The sequence below is a fragment of the Odontomachus brunneus genome, unplaced genomic scaffold (genome assembly GCF_010583005.1).
Source record: "Odontomachus brunneus isolate Ranch 3 - 2012 unplaced genomic scaffold, Obru_v1 Obru_scaffold_059, whole genome shotgun sequence".
NCBI classification, from domain to species: Eukaryota; Metazoa; Arthropoda; class Insecta; order Hymenoptera; family Formicidae; genus Odontomachus; species Odontomachus brunneus.
In genome coordinates, this window is record NW_022639509.1 from 876,474 (window position 1) to 892,850 (window position 16,377).

Sequence of the window (16,377 nt, forward strand, 5' to 3'; positions counted from 1 at the left end):
TTATACATATCATATTATGATTAAAAATATTTGAGAATTTATTTGAGAATTATTTAAGACAATTTTTAAATATAATAACATACTATGAACAAGCCTTAGTGCGCACTCAGTGCACACTAGTGCAAGCAACCGAATTCGCTATTAGTGTAGCTAGTGTAGCGTAGTATACCACTTAGTGTAGCAGTACAGCTGAAAAGAGCAGACCAAGGATGCGTTCGGGGAGCACGCTACTAACGCTACCGCGTTCTTCTATCTTTATTGTTCCTTAGATATACAACAAAGATAGAATGACACTGATAACGCTGAATAGCGCTAATAGTGAGTTCCCCGAACGCACCTCAATCAGACTTGCTCTCGCGTGTTATGTGACATAGTAATCTTAAATTATATTACACAATGTTAGAAAAAACTTCCGGACCGGATAATCAACTATCCAAAGAAGATTATTTAATAATGAGAGCAAAAGAAGCTCTACCTGTCGACATATATGCGGCTAAATCATGGTTAATTACAGCAAAATCTTTATTTCCACATAGTGCAAAGGTTCAGGTTAGTATGTTATCATGAATATACTTAATCTTTCTTTTTATTATTTTCTATATATATTCTATCTATTCTATCTATTAAAAATAGATAATACTCGATCTTATTATGATTTACTTTTAGTTTGAGGCTTATCATATTGAGAAACTATCAAAAAATGTAAAAGAAGCTGCTAAATGTTTCAGTGAAATGTAAGTGAAAAGTGCCATAAAAAGTATACATATATATGATCATATTTTAACTTTTAAATATTTTTATATGTAAATGAGAAAGTATAGATTTCAGAACTTCCCTGATGATCGCGATATATGGAAAGAGATAGAGACAATAACAGCTTGTCTTCGTTCAGAACAATGTGATCCAGAAGCAGAATTTTTATGCCAAATGTTTCAACATATTCCACAGGAATTACAGCATAGATTGCTTGTAATGACAGCTGATCATAGTGAAGATACAATGGAGCATTGCAAATTGTTGCTGTTGTTACTACGTAGGTTTCCTCCAACAATTGCAACTCATGGAGTATGTACTTAAAAGTATATGAGAATACATGAGCATTTATTTTCTAGAAAATAACTTATATTATCATTTTAGCCACGTTTAGTAGAAACATTGTTAACAGCAGAGAAACATAGTCACCCAGGTCGAGCAGTAAATGGTTTCAGAAGATTATTGGCTTGTGATGCATTACCGCTACTTGGTACAGCTCCTGTAGAACTGAATACTCGTCTCAGTTTACGATTGCTTTGTAAAGCTATAGAATTCTATTTGGCATATATACAGCAACCACAAGATGCACAAATACAAAATCCATGGGACAGGCTTTTCCAAATTGTAGAATTAATGGGCAAGAAATTGGGATGGGAGTTGAGCAATCTGTTTTCTATGCCTTGGAACCGTGAGGCGTACAGTGAAAGACTGCAACAGTATGCTATCTCACATAGTACAGTTCCTTGCGATGAGGTCATAGTCAAACAATTATTGATGTGCACAATTGTAGTATTATTAAGGCTATTGAATGAGCACACTGTTCTTATGAACAATGACGATATTACGTACTGTCTCGTGGAAGCTTTCGGGGAAGAAGTTCATATTCCTGCAGGTAAGATGCATTTATGTCGTAGCAATAGTTACATCTTTTATTGTAGTCTTTACAGTTACATCTTGTATTGTACAAACCAGAACCCAAATTGAAAAAACGGAAACGTGAAGAGAATGGAGTAATAATAACCAGTGACAATGACTATAGTGGCAATGGTTTAGCATTAGCAGTAAAGTTATGGGACTTATTACAAAGTACTGACCATCTCCAGAGAGAAAAAGCTAAACTGATCCAACAATTACGACTAGAAGTCTGGTTAAATACCTTTTTAACAGATTTGGCAATGTACAAAGGTTTACATCATGAAGTATTGGCTAGATTATCGCAGGAAAGTGGTAGTTTATCTGTCAATCTTCGCTTAGCTGGTACAAATTTTTATCTGAAAAATTATAAGGTGCGTTAAGTTTTTAATTTTATGATCAAAATTTATGGTAAATTATAGAGAAGATCCTGTTTTTCCTTTGAAATTATCAGTAACACATTTCCTGTTTCAGATTATGTTGGAACATATTGTTTTAGTAGCAAACTCTTTACCAGTTGTATCAGGAAAAGTATCTCACAATTTAACAGCTCCAAGTATAAGGCACTTACATTACTTGACTCTTGCTCGTTTCCCTATTTTGCAATATTGTTGTAAATTGCTTCTTTTATCTACAAAGGTAATAATCCTCTTTTGAACGTAATATTTTTGTAGTATCAATTTTATGAATATATGGTCAATATAAATTTAGGATAAGGATAGTAGGGATTTTTCCTTACCTGGAGGCGTTGGAGATTTAGCTATTGGACATGCATTAGTTCTAATGCAGATAGATTGGCCACAGGAGGCTAGTACTTTATGTACAATGATAGAAAGAATCATCAGTCGCGGGAGTTTCGCTTATCCGTTGTTCCAAACGTATATTATATGCGTAGATATTTTAGAAGAATTAATATATTTATGGACCGAACATGGACATGGAATATCTCTGGACATAGCTACGAACTCGGGAGTATTACAAAGTATATATGATGACACCTTTAATATACTTAGCATGTTACACAAATATGCATGTTATAGCATGTACAAATAAAAAAAGTTGTAATAGAAAAGTTATTTTAGATCGCCGCATCACTACTCGTGGTGCTGATAAAGGAGTACGTGAGGAGATCAAGCAAATTATGCGTCGACAAGCCGCACGAGACGGTATTGACTCTTTGGATGAATTATTGCAGAAATTTATTGTCAACGAGAAAAATGCCATTCTGCATACTTTAATTATCCAATGACTACATATAGTTTCCTATCATTTATTATCATAGCTTGCATTTGATAAGAATTTTTATATTATTTTTATATTATTTAAAACTGCATACGCGAAATCCATAACTCCAATCTGTTTCGCAGGTTGCACTTAATGGCAATAAATAATATTTTGTAATTTAGAAAATATTTTTCAAAACATTGTACAAATTTATACAATTAAAGAGTATGCCAATATTATTTATTGCAAAATCCCACTTTACATATTAAATAAAAACAGAAGACCGTTGTCCGTGTACATAATTTACATTGAAATATTTATATCAATAACTAATATAAAGATTTAAAATTGAATTTGACATTTAAAAAATTAAGTGCTTAATCTTATCTTGATCCATTTTGACACTATAATATATACATGTAGAATTGTTAAAACAAATTTCTTTGTAACATCTTATTTTTTAAATTTTTGTACGGACGTCTGTAACATCTCGTTATTTCTCTTATATATTTAACAATAAAAGATTGATAACTGGCAAAATTATATAAAGTTAATCTAGATAAAATATGATTCTTAAACTTTCTGATGAATCATCTGGTCAATAGCCATATTCGATTATGGTATAAGCGGAAAATCATATATGATCTATTCTTACATTATATGAAATAAAATAGTTCTCTTGCATGCCATCATTTGCGCTTAATAGGATAAATTTATAAGATATCGCATAAAAAATGCTCTTTCCCATTTTCTTGTTTTTAATTAGAGAATAAATATCCTCTAATTAAAAAATATGTAGATAAAATTTAATATGTAAATCCAATTAAAATTATTACAAGATTTATCTTAGTTGGATATATAGAGTACGAAAATATATATTGGCTGAACTCTTTTATCGATAACAGTCTCTCTCAGTGACTCAAAACTAATCTGAAAGTTAATAAGCCATTTATTTAGACACCTTTATCGATAAAAGAGAATACGTAATAAGGACTACTGACTTTCATTAAAAAAGAACAATTAAAGCGGGAGTTTTTATCTTCCAGTCTATTAAACACGAGTGATGACATATAAAGAGAGCTAAGTAACAGGATTAATTATGGATATAATTATGTACTACATTATGACTATTTTATATATCTTATACTGATTATGTTATATAAAGTTAATGTAGCACAAATAACTCTCATTAAGGCTGTTTAGAATTACAAAAAAATTCATAATGGATACATATAAACAACATAGTATACTTGAGCATTCTATCTAATGTAAACGCTCATTTGAAGGGCACTTAGAAGTAATACTTTAATCCCGGGCATAAAGGAAGCTATTTCACTAAAATCGGGTCCTGACACTAATTGTGTATGTAAGTCTAATCCTCCTGTATAATTGCCATTTTGAATCATCTGTGATATTTGATGTAATCCTTGCAAAGTATTTTGGGATAACTAAAAAATATGTGCATAGTTATGAAAAATGCACGTAATAATATTAAATAATTGACTTACCTTATTTTCTCTAAGGCAATCGTATAGCACTTCTAATTTCTTCGACACATCTTCTAGCTTTCTTTTGATTTGCTAAGAAAAGAAAGCAACGCAAAACGAATTTTAAACGATAAAAATATAAAGTAGTCGATACTACGAATTTCATGATGTGATACGACACGTTAAAGTACTTACTGGGCTCTTTGCACTTTCATAGCATTGATTTCTTAATTCATCTAATATCGTTTTCAAATGCATATGCTGCTCGGGAATAGGTACTTTAGGTTTCTCAGGTTCAACTATTCTCGCAGGCATTACAGGTTGTAGTGGTGATTCTATTGGTTTGTTGAATGGTGGAGCGGCTGGCACGCTTTGTCCATATTGTGGATTGCAAGGTGCGTGAGGATCTTGATAGAAATTGTCTTTAGCTAACAACTGTAAATTACATTGTGTTAATAACATATGAGCATACATATAGGTATGTATATAGAAATCATGAATAAAACTTACGTTCGGCTCTGCCTGATTACTTCTCAACGGGTGTACAATAGGATTCTGTGGTTGAAATTCTGTTTTTGGCTGGAAGAAAAAAATACAAAAAAATTTAACTTGAATTTGTTTTTCAAGATTTTCTTGCACTTTTCAGCCATCCTGTAATAGTGATCGGTGTTTGTCTATGACACCGGAGATAAATGAAAGCTTTCAGACAATATGAAGCTCAACAAACGCACTGTGCAACTTTGGAAAGTAGCTAGTGCAGAAACTCTCAATATATGATCTGATGTATCAATAAAATATATGAAAATATGTTCTATTCTTATATGGTTTTATGGTATATAAGTCAAAATATAAGAATGAATGACACAACTATCTGCGTGACACCAATTTCAAAATGTAGTCTTTTTTTCACACAGCACACTTATTAGTTCATATCACAGCAATATACAAAAGTTACATCATGACCAGTTGGATTAATCCTATTAATCGAGTGTATAAGTAACGAGGAAAGTAACAATGACGGTACGTATTCGACAATCATTGTAATTGTAACACTCTTAATGTGTGAAACCGGCTACCTTAACGCCTAAACCTTTCGAATGCTTCGTCTTCCACCTCCTGGTGCCAGCGTGTTCCGCAGACATTTCGTTTTTTTCGTATAATGCCAGTACTGGCTACATAATTTTAATATACATGTATATCAGTATTTAAATATAAGAAACTTATCCAAACGATAGCGTGTGTGTGTATAATGTGGCTAATGATTATCAATAAAAACCAAACAATGTAATCGGGTAAGTTAAGAATATTGATTTACCGGTACTCTGGGATTTTTCCCGATCGGCGGATCATTCCATCCAGATGGTTGTGGCGGTAACTGGTACATGTTCTCGTTTCCGTATGTCTGCGTTGACGGAGGTGGCTGGGATCTAACAGGATCGTACATTTGAATCTGAGATGCAATTTGTAACGGTGACATCGCGTTCGGCGGAAGCGACTTGTAAAGCTCAGGTTCCTTTGGATTGTTCATGAAATTTGGCGGCTGGTTAGGAGGATAGGTGGCACCTGGTACAGGAACTTGAGGTTGATAGGGGTTTGGTGAAGGGTAACCGGGAACGGACGAAATTTGCTGAGAGTTGTAAAATTGATTCTGCGGCGGAAAGTTGCTCTGACCGTACGAAGGTGTGGACTTGACCGACGGATCTATAAGATACTTCGATCTTGACTGAGGACCGACACTGGGCGGTCTTGAGCCGCTCAAACTGGAGTTCGACGTAGTTGGAGGTGGCGGTGGAGGCTGAGCCGCTGGGATCTGGTTGTACGGATGCGATGTGGAATATTGATCGTACATCCCGGACTGTATTTGAGCTTGAGGAAGAGGCGGTGGCATTCCGTACGATTGAGACGGCTGGCTCGTAAACTGATTCGTGGTGGACCCGTAAGTCTGCTTCAAAGGAGTCGTGTTCCAATTTTGCACTGGCGCTGTTTGCTGCTGTTGCTGTTGATGCTGCAATGGTTGCTGTACTTGCGAGCTATATGTATTTTGCGACATCTGCGATAATTTTCGGTCATAATAGTTTTGAGTCATGGGCTTCGTGACATGCTTCTGTTCCTCTATGTAGCCCAAAGCTCTAAAGAGACGATCTCTCAACATCGAAATTCTTTGCTCTTGACTGTTTCCGAGATAATTCAATGCGGCCTCTAGATTGCCTTCCGCCGCTAACATCTCCGCGTATTCGGATAGTACAGTAGCGATTTTATCCTCTATCTGAATCTCTTTAATACCTTGAAATTCCAAAGCTTTTTGCATTATCACAACTAATTCCACCACTTCTTGAATGTCCCCGTCGGACACCTCGATTAACTTATTCAAATTGCCGGAGCAAATGTAACAAATTTCCGCTTGCTTCTTGAGAATAGGATTCTCACAGGAAGTCAAACGGTCGCCAAGCATATCTGTTGGAAAAGATTCATGTTATAAACACGTGAATGATACAAATGGAACAAATTATTTTTGTAAAATCATTCCATACCGCACAAAGCAGGTCGTTCTTCTGCACTGGAATGTGTAAATATGCCGACTAATACTTCCTTCCAACACTTTATATCACTATTCATGACAACCTCTGTCCAATTCTCACTAACTAGTGAATTAATCAGAGAATTTAATGGGCCGGAATGTTCTAAGAAGTATCTGTACTGGGTACGTGCTACTAATTCGGGGCCAGCAGCCATCGAGAGGATGATGGCATCGGCATATCTTTTGTTGGCAAAGCACAAAGACACGGCTGCTTCGATATTTCCTAAGAGGACGGCTTGAGTGATGAGACCATCCTCATCTAGAAAGCAATGCAAGTACGATTCGTTAGTAAACTCTCATATTTTTTATATTAAATTTATCAGCGTATACAGATATTACCATCAGAAGTATTTATGGTGTAAATATTGTCTGTAGATTTATTTGAGGAGACTACTTTTTTACTTTGTTCTTGCGCAATGGCATCAAATGCAGCACTGCCATCTAAAACATTCCCATTCAGCACCTAAGATGAATAAGAGAAACAGTATTAATATCGTAACGACACAAATGTGTACATATTAGTGAAAATCTCACATTGTTGAGATTAGAGACGCCTTCAATAATACTGTTCATATCATCCTGAGGTACATACTGATTTAGTTTGTTATTCATTATGTCAATATTGTAACCCAATAATTCCAATATATTTTTCGTCACATTTTCACCAAAATAGGCATGAACGCAGCTCCAGATCTTTTTGACATGTTCATCTGGAGATCTATCTATCTTTCCTTGACAATAATCGCTATATTGTGCAGTTTTCAGTGTTTCTTCCAAATTATTGGAACGTTGAATAAGACTGGGTTGTGTTATTACTTGCGATATAATAACTGTTCTGTTTGAGTTTATTGGTAAATTCGGATCACTGGGTAGATTCTCGAAAATCACCAATTTACCACCAAACTGAAAATGGTAGCGTCTTCATTAAACAATCATTGCTTTTCATTATAAAAGAAAGTTGTCTGTTTAATGTCAACACAATAATATAAACTTAAATTAAAAACTCACTCCAAATGATGCTCCAAATGGCTTCTTTAACCATTTGGGAGCTTTTGTCAGTATTGCTGTCTTCTCAGTTTGTACTGTAGGTGGGAACTGAGTGAAAGTTTCCATTCCTGGAAACGAATCTGCTATTTTACTGGACGTTCCCATAGAAGTTTGTTGCTGTCCACCTAGCAAGGAATAAACAACAGCGTAACCATCGAAACTACTGCTAGCGATTAGTCCTGGATGTCTTGGGCACCAAGATACATCGAAGTTCCATTGTTTTGTTTGAGCCAACTCACATATTACTTCACCATTCTGCAATTCAAAGTTGATATGTATAAAGTTCATATTTTACTTTTTATTGACATATCTTAAGAAAGATTTATACATTGCATACCGGTGCATCTGAGTTAGGATTCCAGCACAAAATTCTGTTATCTTTGGCACAACTCAAAAGTAGATCGGGGTCGTGCGGATTCCATGCAATTGAAAGAACACCACGCTGATGATCTTGTAATGTCTTCAGAGGAGACATTGCAAATCTTAAGTCCCATAATTCAATAATGGGTGTCTGATCATCCTCTGATGCTAAGCACAGTTGCGTTGCAACATCAGGATGCCATTGAACAACTTTCCAACGTACCTATAATTAGAACATAATAATTATAAAATTTTCTGAATTATATTTTGTATATCGCATCATAGAATAAGAGAAACTGTACCCTTGAATTTGCATCTGTCAGTCTAATAATTGGTTCATTTTTTCTCAAGTCCCATATAACACAACATTGTGAAAATGTTGATGCAAGAATGTGTTGTACTGTAAAGTGAGATAAGAATAATATTAATTATCAAAATCAAATTAAGATAAATATTTATTCTTAAAGTTAACACATGTGTAATTAATTTGATTATAATCTAACATAAAAACCTTGTTTGTTCCAAGCAATATACTGAACATCTTCTAATGGCTGACTTCTGGAACCAGGAGTCATAGGTGTGTTTGTATTAACTACATCCCAAATATAAATTTCGCTCTCTGTTGCACCTGTAGCCAATAGATTAGCTTGGAAGGGATTAAAATCCATTGCTCTAACTGGACCAGTATGTCTATCAGGACTGCTTATCAAACAGTTAGATTCCTTAGCCAACAACTTTGAAGCAGAGTAAATTTTTATCATGCCATAGTCACAACCTCCAACAATGATGCCAGCAGGGTTATTTCCATAGGATCCCCAAATAATCTTGTGAAACCTAAATCACCAATCAATGGCATATAGTTAGCAAGCATAACACATCGATTAATTTTATTGTATCAACAAACTATAGATACCTATGATCACTGGGAATACTAGCTTGAAGTTCCATTTCATATCCAGGCTGTTGCAGGTTCAATGAATACAGATCCAAACTGGCAGAAGTACTGAAGCTTGCATCTAATTGTTGTGCAGCTGTCCCTGCAGCTAACATAATAGGATGTTGAGCTGGTGGAGACCATGCTACATTCACCGTCTTCAGTAGCTCCTTGATCTTCATCTGTACTTATGTGAAAGAACATCTAATTAATGTTTCTTGTATTTGCAAAGTAGCATTATGCAATACAGCAAGCTAACAGTTCTTTCTTGGTAACACGATACACTACGGTATAAAAAACTCGAGTAACAGGATTTAATTACATAAATATAACAGAGAGATGATGTTTTTATAAAAAGCAGCTGACAGTACAGGGATAGAGATTTAGTTGTTCGTGATTGAATTTATTATTTTTCGAACGATAGCGATAGTAGTAACTCTGTTAAACGATGTCCTCTCACCTTGGCGTATATAAGCTGCTGTAAACAGAGACTTTATATAAAATAGTACGTAGGGAATCTGCCAAGCCGCAACCACCCGTCAAGTCTTCCAACGTGGCGAGCTACATGCGAGCCGATGCTATCGCCCTCCATGGAACAATTGATGTATTACGAAACCCGCGTCCTCGTTTCCATGCGTCGGCTGCTACTTCGAATGGTGACACCCAACTGGTGATTCAACTACCGCCAGTCTGTACTTTTTTAGTTGACGAGACATTCTTGCCGAAGCTGCAAGGCGATTCACTGTTGAAGTGTTGTTAATTAAATTTCTTTGTTGTCTGCACCTTTTAAAAGGAAAGGAGCAATTTTTTACCTCCTTATGTATGTACGTACATTTGGCTTTATTGTTTTATAATTTTGTAATCTGAAGTGATCTGTACATATATGGTGTTGCATAAAACAAGATTGTCGGTACCTATGTTGCTTAGTATTAAATCATTTATTATTCCATAAATACGTGAGCTATACCACTATGTGAAATTATATTACAGAATTAGTTTAACATAGTTATTTCATACTTTACGTAGTATCATGGTTAGTTTTACAATGTTTCATAATATCTATTGATTTTATTGCTACATAAATTTTCAAGTTATACTTTTGTCTGTATTGTCAGCTTGAATGCTACATTATTGCTCCATGATTTACAAACAATTTTCATACATATCTTATTGTAGTGGTTGTATTATCATCTTTTATTAAGTATTTCTCACATATTAAACTCTATTATACTATATCTCTTTAAATAATATTTTTATTATTTTTATTACATAGCTTATAGTTCTTTTGCTTTAAAATCAATCATATATATGTTTTTTTTTCTTTTTCTGTTTTTCTTTATAAACTATTATATACAATTGCTATTTTTTAAATTTACATTAAGATATTATTAATTCTCTTTGTTAAATCTATTCCTAAATATAAAGCTATTCCTAAAGATAATAAGCTATATCTATTCCTAAAGATAATATTATAAAAATATTATCGATCTTAGTTCATAACACTCTAATTTTTATATATGTATTATATATACATAATAGAGACATTGATAGTTTGAACTATTTGATTTATTAATTATTTAACAAGCACAGAGAAATCTACCATTATCAAGGTAAGAAGCAAAATTTACTAACAAGATGAAAACACATAGAGTTAAGTAGTAAAGAAAATTAATAATAGTATCTTTAATAGTAAAAATCTTTCTTTCAGAGTTCATCGTGAAATCTTCCTTTTTTGTTACAATGACCCGACCTGCTGATCACAAGAAACTTGTGATAACAGAAATTGGACTCATATGATAATTTCAAACAGCTTGATGAAGTAAAGCCAAGTGAGACTTCCCGAAACTGATCAGTGTGAGTCAATCTGATATACATCAAAGAAGAAAAAAACGTGACTGGATATCATGGACTAATAGGCAGTAGTATGTGGCCGAGATTAAGACGATCTCGTCGCCTATCGGCGATCATTTCCTTGATCATTATACTCGCTGGCACGCTTCTTATTTGGTTTAGGAATGGAGGGAGGAGTATTGATCGACAGGATGATTTTTTCTCATTACGGTACATAATATTCAATAAATTAAATTGTATTAAACTATATCAAAATATACTATATCAAAATATACTATATCAAAAGCTCTATTTTGAATATAATCTTATTCTAATCTATTATTATTCTTATTCTAATTATATTATATATTATTTTTATATATTATATATTATTCTTATTCTATATTCTTATTCTAATTAAAAGAAATATAAGGCGAATAAGAGCCGTGCGTTGAATGTTAGTACGAATAATTAAATTATAGGAGGATAATATAATTTTTCGCTAGTACGTATATATTTATTAATAGGAATCATAGTAGATGTACAATTGGGATTTTAAAAAGGAAGGGTATTAGTTAAAATACAATAATTCAAAATAAAAAATGTTTGGAGTGTGCGTTTACACTGTTGAACAATATTACCCAATAACTATTCCATAATTTAATTATTTGCACTAACATTCAGTGACCTGTTCTTGCTGACCATATATTCCTTTTAATCAGAGAATTGTAATATACTTTAGTCGATTTATATATACTGATTTAAACATAGCTCATCTTTGATCGTTGCAGATCGCATGGTGATCAGAAAGATTATATTGATCGTCGGGGAATTCATGTAGTAGTTGGTCATTACATAGGGGATTCTGTAGATTCGTTGAAAACTCCAAATATTACAAAAGGTAATAGATAGAATTGCATTATGTGAAAATATTGATGAGAGCAAAGAAGAGATATTAAATATCGTTCATTCTCCTTTCAGATCTGATTAATCAAAATTTATTCGACCCAAAACCACTTGAAGGTAAAAATGGAGAACCTGTAGTAATACATCCAAAAGATTTTTACAAGATGCAGCAGTTATACCAAATTAATCGATTTAATTTAATGGCTAGCGATAGGATACCATTAAATCGGTCTTTACCCGACGTTAGAAAAAAGAGGTAGGAGTGCTGTCTCTTCTTATAAAGTTTTTTAATATCATTTCATCATAAAGGCTTAAGCAGTAGTTGCATATTGAAAATTGTGCAGGTGCATCACGAGATATGCAAACTTAGGTAAATTACCGAAAACATCGATCATCATAGTATTTCATAACGAAGCATGGAGCACACTGTTAAGGACAGTGCATAGCGTCATTAATAGATCTCCGAGAGAATTGCTAGAAGAGATTATTCTTGTCGATGACAATAGTGAGAGAGGTATTTAATAATTTAAGGGCTTATAATAAATCATGCTTTGGCATACACATTCTGTGTAACATTCTTCCTATTATTATATGTTGCTAGAATTCCTGAAGAATCCTTTAGATGAATACATGGATAAATTGAGCATACCCACAAAAGTTTTGCGATCTCATGAACGTATAGGATTAATAAAGGCAAGACTCTTGGGAGCGAATGATGCTAAAGGTGAAGTTCTCACTTTTCTCGATGCTCATTGCGAATGCACGGTTGGTAGGTAAGCTCTTTTACATTATAACGAAATCAGATATTTAATTTCTTTTTATATCATGTAATATTATTGTTTTCGATTTTTACAGGATGGTTGGAACCGCTACTCGAGGCAGTTAGTAAAAATGCAACGAGAATCATCTCTCCAGTAATTGACATCATAAACGATAATACGTTCAGTTATACAAGGTAATTTACATTCCTATTATGATAGTAATCTCGATAAGACTATTCTTCTCGTTCGCTCTGATAAATGACTTACAAGTTAGTAATAAGTTAACAACCTTACAGATCATTTGAGCTGCATTGGGGTGCATTCAACTGGGACTTACATTTTCGCTGGTTAACTTTGAACGGTCGTCTGTTGAAGGAGAGGCGCGAAAGCATTGTCGAGCCGTTTCGAACGCCTGCAATGGCAGGTGGGTTATTTTCAATGAATAGAGATTATTTCTTCCATTTGGGCAGCTACGACGATCAAATGCGTATCTGGGGAGGGGAGAATTTGGAATTGTCATTCCGAGCATGGCAATGCGGTGGCAGTATCGAGATAGCTCCTTGCTCTCACGTCGGTCATCTCTTTCGAAAATCCTCTCCGTACACCTTCCCGGGCGGTGTCGGTGATATCTTGTACGGCAATCTTGTCAGAGTCGCCTCCGTATGGATGGATCAATGGGCGGAGTTCTATTTCAAGTTTAATCCTGGTAAGTGAGATCACCATTAATGCTAGTACGTGTAAATTTACTTTATCTACCGGAATAGATCTTCAATTTCATGGATCGATGAATCCTTGTACTTCGGATTTTATTAGAGGCAGCAAGATTAAGATATAAGCAGCAAGTCCGCTCGAGATTAGCTTTACGCGAGAAATTGCAGTGTAAAAGTTTCGAATGGTATTTAGAAAATGTGTGGCCCGAACACTTCTTCCCTACGGATGACCGGTTCTTCGGCAAGGTAAAGTTAATTCACGAATTTTATCAAATGCTTAGGTGACTATGAAATTAGTGGAAATATAAAAAGTATAAAATTTATTTCAGATAATGCACGTTGCAACAGACCGATGTCTTATGCGACCGACTGCTAAAGGTTCTTATACGCAACCGTCAGGACATGCAGTCCTACATTCATGCATATTACGACCGATGCTTAGCCAGATGTTTGTGATGACTAAAAGCGGAGTAATAATGACGGATGAGAGCGTGTGCTTGGATGCACCAGAACGAGATACGCAGCAAAAAACGCCCAAAGTAAAGATAATGGCATGTAGCGGTCGCGATAGACAAAAGTGGCAATATGACGAAAAAGTATGTTGTTACTAGTAAAGTATCAGTTACAATAACGTTTTGTTTGGCAGATTATGATTGCTACGAAAATGTCAATTTATACTTTCGTAATGTAAATAATAAACATTATAAGAAGTAGTAAAATAATCAATATTTTTAGACAAAGGTATTTTTACACGTGCCTTCTGGAATGTGCCTTCAAGCAACAACAGACGATGATACACCCGTGATAGCGACGTGCACTAAGAATGCCGATCAACAATGGATTTTGAAGCCAGTTCTTTGGAGGAATCCATAATAACTACGATGTCATTGTGTTATTGACAAATAGGAGAATGGCAGTGCCTTAATGAACTCTTAGTCTATAAATAATATTTTTACTACGACATGCCAAACAAAGTAACAACTCGCACGCATGTCTTTTTCATATCAATGGAAAAATAATATTTTTTTACTTTTATATTGATAAAATCACACACACACACACACACACAAGAACGAATAGTTTTACTCTTTGACAAGGTTGTATAATCGATAAGAAGAAAATAACAGTGTTTGCCACTTTAATTATTTCTTTCATATTTCATTCATTACTTCATTATAGCTTCTATTTCAATCGAATTATGTTTTATGTTTCGCGATAAAAAGCAATTTATATTCAATACCAAAAAAATAGGCATAAAATATGATTTTTTTACAATGCAGTCTTCTCATCTCGTAAATGGATCTTGTTTCGTCGACAAATGAATAAGATGACTGTGCTTAGTCACGGGCAGTAATCAGAACACGCGTGGCCGTTTGAAAAATAAGAATGCGTCGATGCGGTGATTATCATACGTACGTGAGCATCGTTTTACATCGTGCGACTTCCTATTAACATTGCCTTCCAAGTAACATCGCACGAACATCAAGCTAAAACGACTAATTTGGTCTTAAATAAATGCACGTGGATCGCGCAGTATGTTCTTCCAACCGATTTAGCGTTGCCTTAAATGGATAATTCGCCGCTGTCGCAATCCCGAAGAAGATATGTATTGTTAGTGATTCATTGCTAGTTAAGGCTGACGAGTCATCTTTATTGTCGACATCGTCAAGGCTACATCAAAGATCGCTTCAATTCGACGTCGATTTTACTCTCTTTGAACATTAGTAGATACAAAATATTTCACATCAGTTCGTGTTTTTATTTAAAAAAAATAAGAGTACTCTATTATTTATTCCGATATTATTCATTTGCGTATTCTCTAACATTTGTAAGAAAGTAAAAAATGAAATTTTAAAAAGAATTAAGATTAAGCAAAATAGATAGGAAGTATATTCAATTCTATTGTATAATTTGTTTTCTGTAAACAATTTTTTAATTGGAGAATATTTACCATTTCTAGATTTTATTTGAAACATCTAACTTGTCTGCAATGCATTATCATGTCATAAGATGTGTCTAATTGAAAACTATGACTCAAGAATCTTGGTTTCTTCCAGTCTGAATTAACTACAATAGATATATGTATGTAGTGAAAATCAAAAGCACTGTTTTTTTCCATTCCACATTTTCGATTCTGCTTCATAGTACACAGAACAAATTTGCTTGAGATAGGAAAGTTAGAAAAAAGTTTCCAAAAAATATATTTTTGCAGGTAATAATATGTAGATATACCTGCCATTACATAATACTTATATGATTTTCTGAAAAAGATTTTGTTAGTTGTTAAAATATTGTATAAGATATTTATCTATACAGTAATTAACATTTTACTTTAAAATATTTGTTCACTGTCGGTACTGTAGCCTTCTGTTTGGCATTAAAAAAATCAGATGAACTTTGTTCAGAATAACATTGAACTTATAAGGATGTTATTTGAGTAAATTGTGTAATGACATACTTAGCAGAAAATTTCCACAACCAAAAGTTAAATTGTCATACTTGATTTAGACATATTTTTAAAATATTTTACATTAATTCTTGCTTTATTCGTCATACCCAAATCCAAAAAGAAATAATAAGCAACACGTAACAATCTTAAAGATTGTTAAAATAATGTCAGAACTGCTAACAATGCCAGAACAATTTTTATTCAAAAACTTTATTGCCACGTTTTATAAAAGAATATATTTTACAGTACTGTATATAAGTAATATTTGCTAGAGAAAAGTTTGATACATAAAATAATAAAATTTTTACAAATAACACAAAATAATGCAATTGTATAAATAACACAATTTTTCACAGAAATTGGTATACATGTTTTTAAACAAAAATGATAAAGTATGTTTCTTGTGTTTATCAAATCTTTCAAGAA

The 16,377-nt window shown here is 33.7% G+C and overlaps 3 protein-coding genes across 10 annotated transcripts; 2 read left to right on the forward strand and 1 right to left on the reverse strand.

Moving 5' to 3' along the window:
• Positions 1-189: 189 nt before the first annotated feature.
• LOC116845946 (integrator complex subunit 10) lies at positions 190-3,128 on the forward strand. The gene is made up of 8 exons (XM_032819196.1): positions 190-549; positions 667-734; positions 822-1,065; positions 1,138-1,645; positions 1,726-2,039; positions 2,140-2,304; positions 2,377-2,647; positions 2,748-3,128. Exons 1-8 carry the CDS (start codon positions 397-399, stop codon positions 2,912-2,914), a joined length of 1,890 nt encoding a protein of 629 aa, XP_032675087.1. The 5' UTR covers positions 190-396; the 3' UTR covers positions 2,915-3,128.
• On the reverse strand, positions 2,651-9,911 carry LOC116845944 (protein transport protein Sec31A). 3 transcript variants are annotated; one of them, XM_032819193.1, is made up of 15 exons: positions 9,756-9,911; positions 9,275-9,477; positions 8,873-9,195; positions 8,664-8,761; positions 8,339-8,584; positions 7,963-8,256; positions 7,489-7,857; positions 7,294-7,417; positions 6,908-7,213; positions 5,692-6,830; positions 5,453-5,548; positions 4,887-4,955; positions 4,572-4,811; positions 4,398-4,469; positions 4,149-4,337 (listed from the first exon to the last, which is right to left on the reverse strand). In XM_032819193.1, exons 2-15 carry the CDS (start codon positions 9,475-9,477, stop codon positions 4,149-4,151), a joined length of 3,768 nt encoding a protein of 1,255 aa, XP_032675084.1. In that variant the 5' UTR covers positions 9,756-9,911. The 3 variants fall into 3 exon arrangements, with proteins under 3 accessions (XP_032675085.1, XP_032675084.1, XP_032675086.1); XM_032819194.1 differs by lacking the exon at positions 9,756-9,911 and having other exon boundaries at positions 2,651-4,337; XM_032819195.1 differs by lacking the exons at positions 5,453-5,548; positions 9,756-9,911.
• Positions 9,912-9,941: 30 nt separating this feature from the next.
• Positions 9,942-14,644, forward strand: LOC116845947 (polypeptide N-acetylgalactosaminyltransferase 1-like). Of its 6 annotated transcripts, none has more exons than XM_032819201.1 (12): positions 9,942-10,119; positions 10,881-10,905; positions 11,004-11,356; positions 11,917-12,026; positions 12,107-12,287; positions 12,376-12,545; positions 12,633-12,800; positions 12,887-12,986; positions 13,089-13,498; positions 13,606-13,748; positions 13,832-14,098; positions 14,238-14,384. In XM_032819201.1, exons 3-12 carry the CDS (start codon positions 11,220-11,222, stop codon positions 14,373-14,375), a joined length of 1,824 nt encoding a protein of 607 aa, XP_032675092.1. In that variant the 5' UTR covers positions 9,942-10,119; positions 10,881-10,905; positions 11,004-11,219; the 3' UTR covers positions 14,376-14,384. The 6 variants fall into 6 exon arrangements, with proteins under 6 accessions (XP_032675092.1, XP_032675091.1, XP_032675090.1 ...); XM_032819200.1 differs by having other exon boundaries at positions 10,886-10,905; XM_032819199.1 differs by lacking the exon at positions 10,881-10,905 and having other exon boundaries at positions 14,238-14,644.
• The last annotated feature ends 1,733 nt before the right edge of the window (positions 14,645-16,377 follow it).

Excerpts from the sequence above, each read along its gene's own strand:
- LOC116845946 (XM_032819196.1), top strand. The coding sequence starts at position 397 with ATGTTAGAAAAAACTTCCGGACCGGATAATCAACTATCCAAAGAAGAT. Across the intron at positions 735-821 it reads GCTAAATGTTTCAGTGAAAT|ATTTCAGAACTTCCCTGATG; the intron begins GTAAGTGAAAAG and ends GAGAAAGTATAG. Across the intron at positions 2,040-2,139 it reads TTTATCTGAAAAATTATAAG|ATTATGTTGGAACATATTGT; the intron begins GTGCGTTAAGTT and ends TTCCTGTTTCAG.
- LOC116845947 (XM_032819199.1), top strand. The coding sequence starts at position 11,220 with ATGTGGCCGAGATTAAGACGATCTCGTCGCCTATCGGCGATCATTTCC. Across the intron at positions 12,987-13,088 it reads AATACGTTCAGTTATACAAG|ATCATTTGAGCTGCATTGGG; the intron begins GTAATTTACATT and ends ACAACCTTACAG. Across the intron at positions 14,099-14,237 it reads AGTGGCAATATGACGAAAAA|ACAAAGGTATTTTTACACGT; the intron begins GTATGTTGTTAC and ends CAATATTTTTAG.
- LOC116845944 (XM_032819194.1), bottom strand. The coding sequence starts at position 9,477 with ATGAAGATCAAGGAGCTACTGAAGACGGTGAATGTAGCATGGTCTCCA. Across the intron at positions 8,762-8,872 it reads TATTGCTTGGAACAAACAAG|TACAACACATTCTTGCATCA; the intron begins GTTTTTATGTTA and ends CTCACTTTACAG. Across the intron at positions 4,956-5,452 it reads CGAAAGGTTTAGGCGTTAAG|CCAAAAACAGAATTTCAACC; the intron begins GTAGCCGGTTTC and ends TTTTTCTTCCAG.